Source organism: Mytilus trossulus, chromosome 7 (assembly GCF_036588685.1).
Source record: "Mytilus trossulus isolate FHL-02 chromosome 7, PNRI_Mtr1.1.1.hap1, whole genome shotgun sequence".
In the NCBI taxonomy this organism is placed as follows: domain Eukaryota; kingdom Metazoa; phylum Mollusca; class Bivalvia; order Mytilida; family Mytilidae; genus Mytilus; species Mytilus trossulus.
In genome coordinates, this window is record NC_086379.1 from 18,748,775 (window position 1) to 18,767,171 (window position 18,397).

Sequence of the window (18,397 nt, forward strand, 5' to 3'; positions counted from 1 at the left end):
TATCTGGGTTTGATACAATTCTGCTACAACGTAGTTAGTGATTGTTATTTCCTGTATAATATACGCTTATATTTCTCTGCAGGCAGGATTCTAAGATTAATCATTTATTTTGTTTAAAAAATACCAAAATTGACCTATCTTGTATGCATAACTTCATAATACTGGATACTTAAATTAACAGATATGTACATATAAATTTCTAATCAGTTTAAATATTGCATATACAGCTACTGCATACAATTAAGGTTTTGTTTAGAGACCTGATTAAAATATCTATTGATATGTTCGAACACATGTTTTACTGTCACATGGTGGTGATAACATTAAAACCCATAATATATGCCCTTTTGGATTTTGTCAATTCAGCAAAGATTACAACATCTCCTTGACATAAACATGCCTTTTTTTGTCTATTTTGAGTATGAAGTATTATCTCACGGTTGAACTGTGATAAACTTGAAATTGAGGGCTTTCGTTATATCTTTTTAGAATAAAATCTTTATGTGTATTCCTTTGATGTCTTCGGGAGCAGTATACTTAATTTTTGACGCATGCATATGTACGTTTGTTTCAACGTTTTAAACACCACATCTCGACTTATTTATGTTTGGATACAGCAGAATTTGAGCGCCTCTACTGAGGTTTTTGTATCGGGATTTCTTGGTGAACTGGCCTACAATTTCGTTAAAGATGACTGTAAACCATATAATATTATTCAAACCCAGCGTATCCATACACAGTAATACCACTTTTTGATTTTTTTTCTAATAACAAGAGTTCGTTTACTTTTTTTGTGTGAACAAATGAGACTGTCTAAAGCCATGTTTACACCAAACGTCATGTACAGTAGACATGTTTACACAAACACAAAAAATAGACACACCCGACTTAGTCAAGGCCTCAACGCATTTTTGTGCCTTTTCACCACTTCGTATGTGACGTCACTTTTTTTTATCACTTTTTGCATTGAAAAAGTGACGTCACATACGAAGTGGTGAAAAGGCACAAAAATGACGTCACATTTGAAATTCTGAAACAACACAAAAATGACGTCACATTTGAATGACTAAAACTTTATCTCAAAAATAAGATAGTATTAGGATTGATTTAAGATTATATTTGAACTAAATACTGATATTACATTACTAACAATGCACATTGCAATACTTATTTATAGCAAACTGATGTAGCAATTAACTATATTATATAGCTATGTCCGGTTTGTTTTGAATCTAACTTCAAACGTAAAACATCGTACAGATTACATAAGATTTGTTCAAACTTGTAAACTAAATGTCAATTAAATGTTCATAACGTAGAACCGAATGCAAATTTTTCGAACAACTTTTTGAGCGGTTAGGGAACGACCTTTTGACTTCAAAATTTGATGAAAAAAAAATAATTAAAAAAAAAACAATATTCTGTTCATACAGATGATAACAAAAAAATTCTGAATCCAGAGTTTTTTTTATACATTTAAGTGTTAAATATTGAAAAAAACATTATTCGATTGCATCGAAACAATATGAATAAAAACGATCGCTCGAAATTCTGATTCAGAAAAAAAATAAAACAACATACCATCCCCTATTTGAAGGAAAGTGGTTGCTGCTTTATGCAAGCCATTTTGATGATTTGCAGTAGTTTAAAGATACTAAAGATGTCTCGATTACGCATTAGAAAACGTAGGCTGCAGCAGCGTGCTTCGAGACGAAGAAAGGATTGAGATGTTAAAAATCACTACACTCTATCTTTTCTGTTTGTTTCTAAAGATATTTCTTCTCCAAGGAGTATTTGGCAAAAGGAGGGGGTATGTTTAGATTTAATTCCTACGTGTATTGTAACGGAGCTTAGATACTAGACAGTAAATGCAATTTACCTCACATTTTTTTATAGTAACGCATTTATGAATAAATCGTTGTTTGAGTAAAGACCAGTGGCAAATATTTCTGTATACGTCCAGTTGATTCTGTAAGACTTTATTAAATGAATTATGTGTTCGACAATGATGATGCTCTGAGTCTTGATAGGGGGTTAATAACGCTGCGTAAAGTTCTTTTTACAACAAATAAATATATCAAGTTTACATAAATATTTCTGTAAAGAACTTAATTAATAATTGTTATAAATATCAATTTAATTTAAAAATCATTTCTTCTTTAAATTGCCATTGTAAAATAAATAATGTTCAAAATGCATAGTTTTATGTACACTTAACCCACACTTTGATTATCGACTGCATGTAGACAACACATGATTTAAACTACATGTAAACATTGAGTTTTATCTGAGCTCAAGGATGTATGACAAACAACACGATCTATGACATAGCCCTGGTTCATCAACTATCTGCTCAGACACTGTCCTCAATGTGCACATGTCCAAACATAAATTATACATCAACTATCTATACACAGATCTGCACAACAAATTATGTGAAAAATGTTTTAAGATTACTTTAGTTTTTGTAAGCAAAGCTATGATAAAACAAAAGAAAAGGGTGATGATAAGAAATGTTTTATTGATTGAAACATTTTGTCCGGTTTACAATTGTAATTGATAATTATTAGTTATACAGATAATTGGTATACATATATGGTTATTATACACAAAAGAGAACTTCAAACTATAAAAATGATATTTGTTAGCAAAACTGTTATTAATTGACTGCTTTAGGTAATTCTGCAACTTGATCATCATATTTACAAATAAATAAAATGAAGAACTCGTTTTTCCATTCATGAACACTGCAACAAAACCACTAACAAAAGGAGATATATGCATCACGTTGCTCGCTTTTGAATTGTTAATGCTTAAATAAAAAAGAAAAGAAGCAGAGAACTTGAAATTATGATGAGTGACATTTAGACAAGGAGTTTAATTTAGATCTTATGAATTCGAATACTAAATAATATCCTCACCAAATAATCTTTTTGTAGAAAACAGTAAATCATAAATCTATACAAAATGTGTCTAACGAGTCCTTAACTTTATTGCAAATGCAGGTTATCATTGAAAAATCATATGTCAAACCTTCAAAAGCACTTAACGAGGATCGTTCAACCAGAAAAGCAAGTGAATATTCTAAAACTGAAACTTTGAGATCCCAATATAAAAAAGCTTTATAAAATTGATAATATATTATAAATCGATAGTCGATCTTTTTCTTTCTTTTATAAGCGACTGTCGTGTTAAGTAAATCCTGTATTTACATGTGCATGCATTTCTTTCGTAAATATTGTTTTCTTTTCTTGCATTGGAGTTTTGTTAGGCCCAATAAGTGACAAAATAACAGGGAGAAAAAAAATTGCCTGGCCAAGACCAAACAAAATTACAAGAACCATTACTTTAAAGAAAGAAGTGAAAACGTAAGATTCAGAAAATGCGAGCATGATAATTCCAATCAATGATGACATGGCCCCATTAAATATTGGACCACCTGACAAAATGATTGCTTCACTTACCCGCTCATTTCTATTTTCCCCATCAACAGTTAAAAAAGCATGACATATATGTGCTGTGTAATCAACAGAAAATCCGACACTCATTATTAGATGAATCATAGTAATCGAACTTAAAGAAAGTCCCCAAATATGCATGAAACCGAAAATTCCCAACATTATGAATGCCATTGACAAGGTTACTAACAAAATGACTAATGCATTTGACAGGAATATACTAGTTACAATAAGAACAGCAACCACTGATATACCAACTGTCTGAAGTGTATTCGGAAGAACGGCGACATACTGCTCAAAATAGATGAAAGCAGGCGAGAAAGAAAATATTCCTAAGTTTGAATTTTCCGTTAATTTTCTTATCCGCAACATCAACTCTCCTTGCATATATGAGTCTTTGATATCATTTGTAACCATGTGAACTCTTGAATGTGAAATGGTACAGTTGTCGCTAAATATAACATCATTTGAGAACGATGAATTCAAAATGTATTTTTTTAAATTCAAGCAAAACGAGTGCTCAGATGAATTGTCATAAATATTTGACGATCTATATGAAATCATCCAGTTAATTTCATTTTCTGTATTTATGCCCTGATCCTGTCTGATTTTAGTAAAAAGATCAGCAAATGGCTCTTGAGATTCGATCGATCCATAATTTACATGTGAGGGAAAAATGAAGGAAACGATAAATTGTGATGGAAAATGGTCATAATCCCAGATACTGTATGAATGGTAATATGATGATTTTGACACCAAATTACGGAGTAGAAGACCATGCTTTAAGTGAACAACTCCCCATATTGAGAATCCCAAATAAACCAAAAAGCCTACTATTACTAAAACTTTAAATGGAAACCATAAGACCAATTTAGGAAATGCAATTGATGGAAACTTTTGAAAAAAACTTTCTTGGTCGCTTCTCGAGGAAGGCGGGGATCCACCACAACATGTTGTTTTTAAACAACTTTCTCCTTCGCTATTCATTTCTTCCCTGCTTTTTGTTGTAAGGCATGTAATGCAATGTCTTTGAGCTGCAACTCTTCGTTCATGTATGCTCATACAACCAAGAAAAAAAGTCATCTGATTGACATAACACAGTAGCACGGCCAAACCTGAAATAGCAATTGTATGATTGACATCTTGCTTTATGACAGCAAACACACTCATATCTAAATATATTACCTGCGTATCCAGTTCAGTTTGATGTTTTAATACAATAAAATCTTTGTTTCTGCTAGACCTATTATAATCATGTTATTTTAGTACGTAACGTAACGTAATGATAACAATTCAAAATTAGATGATGGATGTGTATTGACTGATTATTCAGTCTTATGTAGCAATAAACAGTTCGGAAAAAGTAAATTTATTGAAATAGGTTTTACCATCCCCTTTTCCTTACTTTCAAATTAAACCTATCGTTTATGTCATAAATGTGCATGTGAATGTTATTATATGTTAAAATATTTGATTTTCAGTAGCTAAAATGGTCGAACCAAATTTCTTGTTGGTGCATCCGTGGCAACAATCTGCATTTGAATGTTATAAAATATTGCTAAACAAGGGGTTGTAAAGATGTCACATGTTTCACAAAAAAATGCCCAAAAGTAGAATTTCTGATGGATTGATACCTGTTCTGAAACTGTTTACATACATCTCTCAAGATATCAAATAAAAAACTTGTCTTCCATCTCATTTGTTTGTAAAATTGCGTCGGAAAATGTCGTGCGAAAAAAAAGTGTTTGTAAACACTTCAATTATTTTTGGACTTGTTCTTGCTAAAAATACGGAAATTCAAACAGAAAAAAAAACCACAAAACATGTGAAAAAAATCTTGTGGTTTTTTAAGAACTTTATTCGAGAGCTGTTTAAAAATGAATTTTATTGCACAATAATTTAAATATTCGAAAAAATCTACCATGGCCAAAATGAGAAACTACATTCCTAACCGTATATTTCTACCTTAGATACATGATTTGTTAAAACCTTTGATTTTTCAACACACTATTCCACATATTAAACTTAAAGTTCGACTGAAAAAACTCGTCAGCTTCTGTTTCTTTTACAAAAAGGGCACTAGACAGTCTAAATATCAAGTTTTGGGCTTGAATTCAGCTTACTTTTTAGAAAATCATAGAAAAACTATACCGACGAGGATATAACTGCCATGCTGGACTTTTCAATTGACAACATATTTTTTGAGTTTTGAGGTTTGGTCTTCAAACAGACTATTGGAATCCCAATGGGTACCATTTGCGCTCCTATACTTGCAGATTTGTTTTTGTATTCCTATGAAGAAGAATTTATCCAAGGGATTGTACAGAAAGGAGAAAAGAAATTAGCCCAGTCTTTTAATTTCACCTTTCGATATATTGATGATGTACTGTCTCTTAATAACAATAGATTCAGTGATTACTTACGTTTAATAATGAAAGATACTACCAACACAGATAAATCTGCTTCATATTTATACCTTTTCTCGAAATGACTGCTGATGGTAATTGATGGTTACCAAAATTTATGACAAACGCTATGATTCTAATTTTCCTATAGTCAACTTTCCATTACTGTGTAGCAACATCTCAGTGGCACCAGCATATGGAGTATATATGTCTCACTAGAGCTAGCTTAAAGTACGTTGATTTTGTTGAACGAGGAATATTGCTTTCTCAAAATTTGTGACACAGGGCTATGAATCAATCAAATTAAGGTCATCACTCAAGAAATTTTACGGTCGCCATCATAAGCTGATTATCTATTATGACAAAAGTGTGTCAGAAATCATGTCTGATATTCTTCCTCGGTCATAATAATCTTCCATCGTTACCAAACTTAACAAAGAAATAACACGACGGGTGACGTATACGGTGCAAGAAATGACTACCCTTCGGGAACACCTGATTTTACTTCCGGTTTTTAGTGGAGTTTGTGTTGTTTTTAAATTATTATATATAATTGTTGATGTAAATTTCCTTTGGTTTTGTGAGTCTTTGTTTACTCCTTGGTTTTGATTGTTATTGCCTTGTTATGTTAAATTGTTATTGGCTTCAAAAAAGCTATAACTGTACTTTTAGACTGTTTGCTGCCACATCCACTCTGTGTTGTTGTATTTCAGCTTTGTTGCGATTTGAATAGTAACGCCCTTGTTAACGCAATTTTGATAGGTTGTTCTTAATTAGTATTTTAATACCACTGTCCTATGTTAGGGGAGGGTTGGTTCCCATGTAAGAAGTTCCCCTGTCACATTATGTATGTGCATATTCCTAATCTGAAATCTGTAATTTAGTAGATGCCGTTTTTGTTGTGTTACCTTTTTTACGTTCATTACTTGGTATATACATTAGACCGTTAGTTTTCTCATTTTAATTTTTTTACATTTATCATTTCGGTCATTTTATAGCTGACCATGCTGTATTGGCTTTTCTACTTGTTGAATTTCGGACGGTTGATTTCTGGTTTCTTCTGAGAAATGTCTGATTGGCAATCATACCACATCTTTCTTTTGAATATATAGGAACTTGTGTGAATAAAAAATAATAAAAACAACAATATGGATTATTGTGGTTGGATATATTCTTTCAATCTGGTAACACGATTGTCCTGTTACTTTAAAGAGAAGTTGTTATATTCTTGTATAATAGTGTTGAATTTGATATTTCTCAATTAAAATATACACCCTAAATATAGCCGGTATTTTCAAAATGCTGTGAACAATTGACCGCGGTACCGTAGGATCAACTGATTTTTTTTATGAAGATTCATCTGTTTCTTTATTTGATACGATATACATGTTTGTGTACATCACAAAATGTGTAATTAAAAAGTCATCAAATGGCTCGTTATTTGATACGCCAGTAGCGCATTTACATATTTGACGACTTAAATATTAAATCAAAAGTGCTTATTGAAAATAACTAAATAGAAAAATAACGTGGAGATAACATGTGAATAATGGAAAATTTACCAGAGTAAAAACAGAAGTTTCTGACGCTTTGAAATGATGACAACATCCCTACCGCAAACGCTGTAACATTTGTCAGTGATGTTATTGTGATAGCTACTCCACTTGACTGCATAGTTGTCCCAACACGGTCTTCAGTTGATTTGCCTAAAGGTGCAGATGCTAGTCCTGACATCAGAATAAACATATCATCCACACCAATACCTAAAAGGATAAAAAAAAAAGTAACGATTACACATTATTATGTTTGAAGAAGGTGGTTGTTAACTGTGGAAATATGAAATGGAGATGTTGTGAGTGAATACATGTTTTATGTTTTTAATTTTTGTTCACTCGTAGAACAACATTGACTTGTCGTAACTAGATATGTTAAATTTGCATTAATTATTGATATGTATTTTGTTTGTTTGTCTCCCTTCACACCGTTTTGCATATAGTTCTAATGTCCTTAATTACGAGTATGAATGTATATACAGTATTTGTAAGAATTAGTTATGAACCCTTAACCTGTTGGAGTTAACAGCATTGTTCCCCTTCTTTTGTGTAACGTAAGTAAGAAACAAATTTAATACATAATTCTCCAAGAATCAAATGTATGCATACCAATTATGAGAAATGGCATGACTCCAACGATGTTTACAAATTCCACTTGTAAAGCACTGCCAAGTCCAAAGGCACCTAAAATGGATAAACCACTAGCAATCACTCCCGCACGCCCTAAATGTCCAGTATTCGATACACAGTTACCACCAGCTGCCACGAAAGAGGCGTATGTAATCATCAACGTAAACGTTAAAGAAAAATACGAAACATCACCACCAGTATTGGCATCTAGTTCTTTGCCAAGAGAGTCTGAATTAGCAAATGCAATACTTATATTTTTATTGTCTTCATTGGACACAAAAGACTGAAATGTATCAATGAATTTCTGTTCCCAATTCGATGCTAACGAATTGCTTGCATGCAAGTCTTGCCTTAAGTAGAAATTTATTTTCAAAGCTGTAACAAATACTACAAGTCCATCTGCATTTGTTTTAACACCACCAAGTGTTTGATCTAGTATTTCCTTCTTACCATCGTATGTCATAAATACAGGGAAGGTGACATTTCCCACTGCAACCTGTTTCCAAAAATAGTCAGAAAACAATACTGAATAACTGGCGACACAAGTACCATTACGAAGTGCACATAAACTTTCATATGAATAAGTCTGGTCTTCGTGTTCGATCGACATTTCTTCTACCGTTTTTATAATTGTATTTATATATGATTGAAATGTTTCGTTCAATACATTTCCATCGTTTGGTGATTTTATGATGATACTTCCATACCTGCCAAGATCAAGCAAGCTTTGTTCATAGAAATTTGTACCAGTGAAATCGGGAAAAATGTCTCGCACCAACGCACTATCTTTGTATGCCTGGCTATTACTAGGGGTATAAACTGTCAGATCACTATTGGACCTCATCCACAAAATGTTAATGCCCAAAAGGCCATTCAGCATGATTGCAAACATTATTGCTGGAACAGGATTTCTTGCTATTAGCTGTCCATACTTATGAAAAGTACCAGCTAGTCTTTCTTCAAATAAATTGGATAGAAACATGACCACTGAAAAAAAATAATTTTAAAAGCAATTTAAATAATAAAGAATGTCTCGTAGGATGTCACAGGAATATGAAAAAAGGCATTTCTGTGCTGAGGTAAACAGAAAATAGGATGATAGGAGTATATCATTCAATCTTTTGCAGTAGGGATGTTGTCAATATTTCAATTCTTTTCTTTGCTAATGTGGCCAATAAATAAATTTGTGGGTTGTGGGAAAATAAGCATTGATTGATCCTGAAAATTGTATAAAAAAAATAGCTATCCATTCAAAAGAATGTTTTTCCCAGAATATAGAAACCTTTTATCTGTTCACCTAATCACAGATTGTTATATTCCTGTGACCTCCTGGACATGCTTAACCAGTACATATTTTTGTTAAGAGGCGAGCTGAAGTCCACCTCCGGGTGCAGGGTTTTCTCACTGTCATGTTGCCTATTGATGCTTTCGGCTGTTTTCTGATTTTGGTCGGGTGGTTGACCCTATGACACATAACATGTACCTATTGCCATTCTCAATTTTATCTATTAATCTAATTATTTTAAATATACATATTCACATAAAGAAGTGTTTGAAATTTAATCATTAGCAGTATTGCCTTGTATATTTGATATTGAACTGTTTATAATATAACAAAAACACAATGTACTATTGAATTGAGTTTTGCACGAATTATACTTGTTTAAGATTTGTTATTCTTTTTGAAATTGTATAGAGTATTCATGTACTTTGATCAATAAATTTTGAGTTCGAAAATGTCAAAGATGAAAAAATTAACAATGCTAGCTATAATACGAATATTATCATGTCTGGCAAACTAGTTCTTATGAATTTTATGTAAGACAATTAGTCATAATTTATATACATAACCAAATATGAAAACTAATATTCAACTTTATCTAGAATGAAAAACATATTTGGTGTTTGAACAAATGAGGGGCAATAGATAACTGAGGGACAGTCAAACTCATAGATTGAAAATAAACTGGCAACGCCATGGCTAAAAAGGGGTAAAGACAAACATACAAATAATAGTACACAAGACACAACATAGAAAACTAAAGAGTAAGCAAAACGAACTCCACCAAAAACTGGAGGTTATCTCAGGTGCTCCGGAAGGGTAAACAGATCCTGTTTCACTTGAGACACCCGTCGTTTTACTCATGTTACTAAAAACCCGGTTAATTTTTCAACATTAAAAAGACCAGTTTATATAGATGATAATTAAGCTACCTATTTATCCGGAAAATTGTAATAAAGTTAGTTATCCTAATAAGATATTCGCAAAAACCTCATAGATTTTCAAACATATTTTGCACAATTAAACATAGGCATCACAATTATGGTATAGTTCCTTCGTGATTGATCCATGTATTTGACCGACATAAACTAGCGTGTACAGAAACAAAGAAAGAAATAAACAATAAATTACACAACTTATATTCGGGGTGACACCATTTATCTTTTATTGTAAAAATTTACACAATTAATGAAAGTAATGTTAACATACTAAAACCTAACAAAAATTAAATCTGCAAAAGTTTACACAAAAAAAAAATATAATGGTATGTAAAAAAAATCAATAAATGAATCTTAGAATGATACAACACGCGAAATATATAGAATATTAATTTGACCTTACATAAGAAGTAATTAGCAGGAAAGATTTCCTCAAAGGGAAGATATACATTTTGAAATTTAAGAACAATTTGATATAATTATTTAACAACCAAAATAGAAAAAAATGATATATCAAATGGAAATTGATGCAATAGATATTACCATGTAAAAAGATATTTAAAAGCTTAAAATACTTTATAAGCATAATGTAATAAATGCAATATTGTAGAAAATAATGATAAAAAATATTTCATCACTTACAAATTTTGCAAACTAACACTCTGCATCATATCCAAGAAAAAATATTAGATGAAAAGTATTATGAAATAAAATAATAATGACTGTTTCATAATTTAGCATCAATAAACTCTACTTTTTATCAAAAAAAAGTATGTTAATGTATTCTTTATTTTCAATAATTAATTTCTCATAAGATTAAACGTTAAGAAAGTAGCTATACAAAATTCGGTTTCATAAATTAGAGATCTGTCAGATATTCACAATTTTTTGTCTATTAATGCCTGATGCACTGTACTTTTCAAACTCCTTGTCTAACTTTCAGAAACTCTAAGGTAAGATTAAGTATTAACAGAGGTGAAAACAAAATACATTAAAAAAAATAATAGTTAATACCGACATGAATAAGTACAACGTTGATCAATGTCAAATTTTGTGATAATTTTAAAAGCAAAATTTATAACTGTATTTTTTTATTATTCTAACGCTTACTCAAGTTAAATTAACAATATTACTTCGTAAAGGAAATTTTTATACAGATTTGATTACAGCTTAAATGATATAAAAATCAAATGTAGGTTTAATTTTTGAATAAGCGTACAAAATCCTGTTCAGAAATATTACAATATGATTAGTCTTACCCTCTTCCTCGTCAAGACAACCTCAACAGCTTGTTTATCTAGTCGTGATTGAACTTCCTAGTACAGTTTTTGGTATAATAGATATGCAAACTGTCCAATTTAAAACTGTTTGTTCTTCTAAAGATTTTGCATAAGTGAGCTTATCATTCATATAGCGTTATAAGTGTCTCCTATATGACGGGTTTAATAAACGAGTTCGATGTTGATCTTTATCATTTTGAAATAAAATAAATGATATACAATTCAATTTAAATAAAGATGAAACTGTGAAAAGAACTTATTTTCACTCGAATCAATATAAAACAAATCAACCATATTTTCTTAAAACATAGAATATTTAGATACAACTCACACAATAAGTAGCGAAGTTCCTAAAATAAGAAGTAAAACAACAAAATACCGAACACCAAGGAAAATTCTTAATGGAAAGTCCATTATAAAATAAACATTTATTTTACTTGTTTAAATCGAAGTAAACTATTTTTAAAGTTTTAACTTCGATTTAATTAATTATTCCCGTGCTCCATTCCTGTCCGTTTTCTATACAAATACGTTATTGTATTATGATAACTCATTACACAATACTTTCAGTGTGAAAACATATGTAGGTTATAGCAAATATGGGTAAAAAATTTGCAAACCCAATACCGTATATACATAGTAACAAATAAAAAGCCACAAAATGACAAATGAAAAAAAAAAATAACAAAAAATACTGAAATCATAAACAGAAAATCTGTTAACAAAATTCAAAAGCTAAAAAACATCAAACAAATGGAAAACAACTGTCATATTCCTGGCATCGTACAGCGTTTCCTGACGTTACAAATTGCAGATTTAACCTAGTATTATAGCTAGCTTAATATCTAATTAAAGTCATATAGAATGTTTTTTTATTAACAAAAAGGTGTCACCAAAACAAGCAAACATAATAAGTTAGATTTAAAAAAAATGGATAATTATCATACATTTCATAATAAAATCTCACAAACATCTTAAAATCAAAAGAAATGAAAAAAAAATATTAAAATAGTTAGAAACAAACGTCTACAAATGGATAACAGGCCCAGAATTTGAATAGACATTTTAGTAATATAGTGTCTGAAATATAATAGATGAGGGACATTTTCAATAAGACGCTTCATTTTTCACTTTAATGCAATCCCTAACATACAGCGATAGGTGAACATCTGATCTTCATTTTTGTCCGGTTTTGAAAAAATCATATGGTGGGGTTGTTATGAAAAGTTGAATTCAAGTCCAGAAATATTTCAAGTACAATCAAATGATTAAAAAACGTCCCTTCTTTTCGATTTTTTTTTTTACATATTTGATTTCTTTTAACGCAGAATCGTATCTAGTAATCATTTAAATTTAATAATGCATTGTATGTAAAGTGTTTAAACTGAATTATTCTTGATTTTTACACATTACGTAAGCATATTGGCGATCGCGATTATGTAACTCAAAGTAATGCATATCCGTCATCTACAGATACTTCATGAAGTCAGTCCCTGAAATATATGCCCTCGATTTTGAAAACATTCTCATACTGGCTACTAAAAGAAGATTTCTATGAAACTGTAAATAAAGACGATTGCCTTTTTACGGAAATATTGTACCAGAAATTTCAATCTAAAGAAATTCGTTCACACCTTTCAAACTGTGTTTTGCATTACACATGCAACGTGTATATGGGGTTAAAAGCTTAGCCGATCATGATATTGACAAGATTGGAAAAGGAATATATCTTCAAAAATTTCTTAACTGAACTTCTTGCGGTGGTTCCCTCATTCAAGAAGCAGCAGAAGATGTTCAAATTTATGCTGAATCAATGGACTGTAAAGATATATTCTACTCAATGACCAGGGCGGTTTTTCAGGTTCAGTCTTTGTCTTATATCAATGATGATTTAAATGAAATAAGGACTAAACGTAATCAAGTGCGTTTCCTTCCATTGACAAAGACCACGTCTGTTTTGGTCAGTTGTTATCTATCGTTCGATAAACAACAAAACAAGTCATGTAATTTATACCTCACGAAAATGCATATCACTAGTTGTGATTCAAATCAGACATAGCTTGGGTATTGTTCAGGCTGTTCTGATGACATACTGTTGAATTTTACATAGTGAACAATTTGTCTTGAGATCAACAAATTATTTCTTTTTGGCCAGAGTATCACCGTAAAACATTTGTGTACCGTATATCTCTCAATATAGTACCATATGCATCTATTGTAGATTCAAAACCAAGCGATACGGCTACTGTATGCTATATATAATATTATGAAAAGGTGTGTTGATATGTGTATGAGACCAGCCTTCAATAATCAGTTTAGACCTTTTATATTCATATCATTCGTTTGGAAGGGCATGCTTAGTTGCTTCTATTTTGAAAACTCTTTAGTGATGGGGTTTGAAAGATCTACTAGTTGATTCTTCAGTATTGGCAGCATGAAGTAGTTCTTCCAAACGATAATGCAATACACAAAGAAACGAACTATAAGATAATAACTGGCATTTTTCTGACTTGGTACAAGACATTTTAAGAAAATAAAATGATGGGTTAAACCTGGTGTTGTGGCTAGCCAAACCTTGCGCTTTTATGGCAATGTTTAATTTAACACTAAAATGGCAACATTATATGACAGAACTACAGTACAAATAAATGCAAAAACATTTAGGACAGAGGAATACACAAATAAACAATACAATAGTACATTTTGACATGTATTTAATTATCAAAGGAACCACGTTTAGAATTTGATACGCCTTTCGCGCGTTTCGTCTACATGAACTCATCACTGACGATCATATGAAAATAGTAGAAAAGCCTAACAAATACAAAGTTGAAGAGCATTGATGATCCAAATTTCCAAAAAAAGTTGTGCCAAACTCGGCTAGGTTTTCTATGCCTGGGATAGAACAATCTTTCGAATTTATAATAATTTTATAAAAATGACCATATAATTGATATTGATGCCAACAATGAAGTGCTTAATATCAAATTTATAAAACAAAATCACGTAAAACAACCAAGGAAAGCACATTGAATTCAAAATCAAAAAAATGATATAGTTTATTTCAAGATCAGGTTTGTAATCATGGTATTATATGTGTTTTATAAAAATTACAAGACTATTAATATAGAAATGTGTTAGTAATAACTTAATTAATTGTATTATCTAACTATATCGGTATTTCTTCTTAATCAAAGTTTCTATAGGATTAAACACATTGTTATATCAGCCATCAAACAAATAATGTAAAATTAATAATTGCGTATGTTTGACTGAATAATTAAAACACATTTTTTCTAGATGTTTTTGATGTGTAAACCGGGGCGATTAACTCAGAAACTAAGTAAAAGTCCTTTGGACTTTTATGTCAAGTTTGTAACTAAGGAGTACGCCACCATCTTGACTACGCTTTAGTCACTCGCGAGACGTTATCTCGACATTTTAAATTTTTCTGTTACCCACTGTATCATCACATAGATTTTATTTATTATTTTTTTCTGTTTTTTTTCCGATTTTCTAGAACTGTTTAAAATCAGACCAAAAAATATTTACATGATTGATTTTGCAGTTTGTTGGGGTTTTGTGTGCTTTATGATTTTCGGTTAATTTTTAAAATCGACAGTTTATTCAATGTTGACCAATATCCGTTATTTTGATTGATATTTTTATAGAAAATAAGGGATTTTTTAATATATATTCTGATAAAATCATGCAATATATTTTTGCTATGCTAACATTCAGTATTGCTTTACTGTGGTATACACATCAACATAACAAATACCTTTGTTAATATTAAAATATGAAATACTAAGATCAACACAGTTTTGTGCTGTTAATGCTTTTAGTGGGGTTAGTGCTGCTAAGTCTTAATTTTTCAAGTTTTCTATGTTTTGTTTTGTTTTGTGTAAAACCCTGCAGAAACAGTATATTCAATTTGGATAACAAATGATGTAAGCTATATGACAAGATTGTTAAATACACACTTTATTGTTTTATTTTGTTTAATTAATTATCAGTCAATGTTTATTGAGTAAATGCACGTTCAAACCCCAATGGGGTTGAAAGCATACATAAACCAACAAAATGATTTTACAATATTGACTGTTTATTGAAAAACATTTACGGCACTAATTTTACTTTTATGTTGAATTATTCGTAATACCAAATTGTGTATACCCGTAAAATATTTGACGCATATAGTTCTTCAGCTTTGTACTTGAATTAGTCATCTTACTGTTTTGTAACAGTTGAATACAATTTTAAGAAAAAGGTTCAACATTATAATCTATTGGATGAACTTTTACAAGATTATTTATGTATGTGCCTGTCCCAGGTCAGAAGCCCGTAGTTCAGTGGTTGTCGTTTTTTTTTTATAAGTTACATATTTGTTTTTCGTTAATTTTTTCATACAAATAAGGCCGTTAGTTTTCTCGTTTGAATTGTTTTACATTGTCATATCGGGGCCTTTTATAGCTTACTATGCGGTATGGGCATTGCTCATTGTTGAAGGCCGTACGGGGAGCTTTAGTTGTTAGTGTCTGTATTATTTTGCGCTTGTTGATAGTTGTCTCATTGGCAATCATACCACATCTTCCTTTTTTATAAATAATCGTGAGAATTCATGCGTTTACGATGAGAAAATGTGAGCATGCCGAGAATTTTTTTGTTTTAATATAACTTTTTATAAACTATTGCGTTATAAGAAATTATTTGAGAAAAAAAAATATGTCGAATATCAAAATCTTCCTACGCAACAGCGGTATAAAACGGTTAATAGGCGAATAGGCTGTAAATAAAGTACCCTTTAACATTTAGTGAACATAAAGGTAGACACGGATATGAATAGTTGTAGGAAAACCTTATCAACTTCAAGAAATTTCCAATTTATTCTATTTTTCTTTTCTACTTCAAACAAACAAACCTTCGAGTGAACAATTGATTTGTTGAAATGTAAGCACCAAAAGGTAAAAGAATATCGTAAATAATCTAGCTACGTCAAAGTATGCGATTTGAAGCTAATATCATAATAAATCAGATACGGAAACCACTTGTGCGTATAAAAATAGAATATTTAAGTCATGTTTATTTCTTTCAAATGAAATTTGATAGGATTTCGTTTCATAATGTAGACAAATTTGCCCAATGCATAGTATTGTGGAATACACATGCAGATTATTCAGATTTCGAACATCTATCTGTTTTTGGTAAGAATCGCCAAAGTGTTTGCCTATGTGTTAAGAGTCATATTGAAATAAAGTATTTGTGGAAACCCTTAGTTTTTGGTGGGATGTGTGTTGCTTAGTCTTTAGTTTTCTATGTTTTGTCTTTTGTACTATTATTTGTCTGTTTGTCTTTTTAGTTTTAGCCATGGTGTTGTCAGTTTATTTTCAATTTAGGAGTTTGAAACTAAAAATAAGCAAGATGAACCCCATCAAAACTATGGATGATCTCATGTGATCCTGAAGAGTAAGCAGATCCTGCTCCACATGTAGCAGCCGTCGTGTTGCTCATGTTATATATAATAAATCCGGTAAATAGTCTAATTCGGAAGGTCACATTCGTGGAAGGAACGGGGATTGTAGTTACGACGTAAGGAACATATCCGATATCATTTGTGAAACGGTTATTCGATAACAGACAACCAACTCGTGTTGGGGTCCATTAAATTTACGGAGTGATAATTATTACTTGGTTTAATAGCTTCCTTAATAGATGAACTGTTTATCGAAAATGTTGTAACTAAATTCATAACAATCGTCCCAACAGTAGTTGGATAACTTAGAAGGTGTTTTATAATGGCTTTCATAGTCGTACGATGGTCCTATCTTTAGGAAAAATTTTATGATGATTGATTTGTTAGTACATTCTTCAATTCTCTAAATATTTTGTTCTATTTTTGCTCTTATCTGAAAACAAGACGTATATATAGGACACCAATCTATTCATACTTTCCCCCTGGGAAACAAGAACGAAGGGATATTGTAATTAAAGAATATTTACTTTTAAAAAAGTTCAAAAAAGGTGGTTCCTCACCAAAGCGCCCGTGATCCGTAATGAAATAATTAATGTATTCCGTAGTTTATGAAAGATGCAAGAGGTTAGTCTTTGAAATCTGTAAAGTATTAAACCCTAACACTTCGGATTTAACTCACTCGAAAATATATATAAATTATTAGCGATTGTCATTTTCAATTTTTTCCTGTTACTGCTCGTTACGCCCATTGTGATCAATTATTTTATAAAACGTTGCTAAATTTTGTGTGTTTTATATTTTGTTTCAATAAGTTTGAATGAACCATTGTTAGATAAATAGTTTTTTTTTCTTTATGGTAATAAAAATTATATTTCTTAGTTTTAATCTTTTGCTTCTGGTGAAAATCAATGTATTCTTAAACATTTAAAAATTCATATCTTTCTTTACGCTAACACTTTAGACAGCGGTTAGGAATACTAGCTAAGATAGTCATAAGATGACTCCGATATCCAGACTTTGACATATAGTAATTCAGTCCTAACATAATCCTAATTTATTTTTTAAGTGTGACCCCACTGACGATTTTACAACCATCCTGGACAGGATGGTTCCCAATTAAAATTTGTCAATTACCTAGATCCTGTGAATCGGTGCTGGATATTTCAACTTAAACTTATATTTGTAAATACAATTGTTTTATTACGATAACAATCTGATATTGTTCAGGAAGGGTCTTTATCAGGCCGTTTCCAGCCCGATGGTCAAATCTGTTCCTACAACGTCCCGATTCAAATAACGATCAGACAATAAACAGACAGTGAACCGACGCTGACGGACGATATCTATTAGAAAACTATGACCATATTTGAGATGATCA

General features: G+C 31.0%; 1 protein-coding gene across 1 annotated transcript; it reads right to left on the reverse strand.

Moving 5' to 3' along the window:
* Window positions 1-3,087: 3,087 nt before the first annotated feature.
* Window positions 3,088-9,539, reverse strand: LOC134726219 (patched domain-containing protein 3-like). Its single transcript, XM_063590621.1, has 4 exons — window positions 9,530-9,539; window positions 8,026-9,033; window positions 7,426-7,626; window positions 3,088-4,573 (listed from the first exon to the last, which is right to left on the reverse strand). Exons 1-4 carry the CDS (start codon window positions 9,537-9,539, stop codon window positions 3,192-3,194), a joined length of 2,601 nt encoding a protein of 866 aa, XP_063446691.1. The 3' UTR covers window positions 3,088-3,191.
* Between the last annotated feature and the right edge of the window lie 8,858 nt (window positions 9,540-18,397).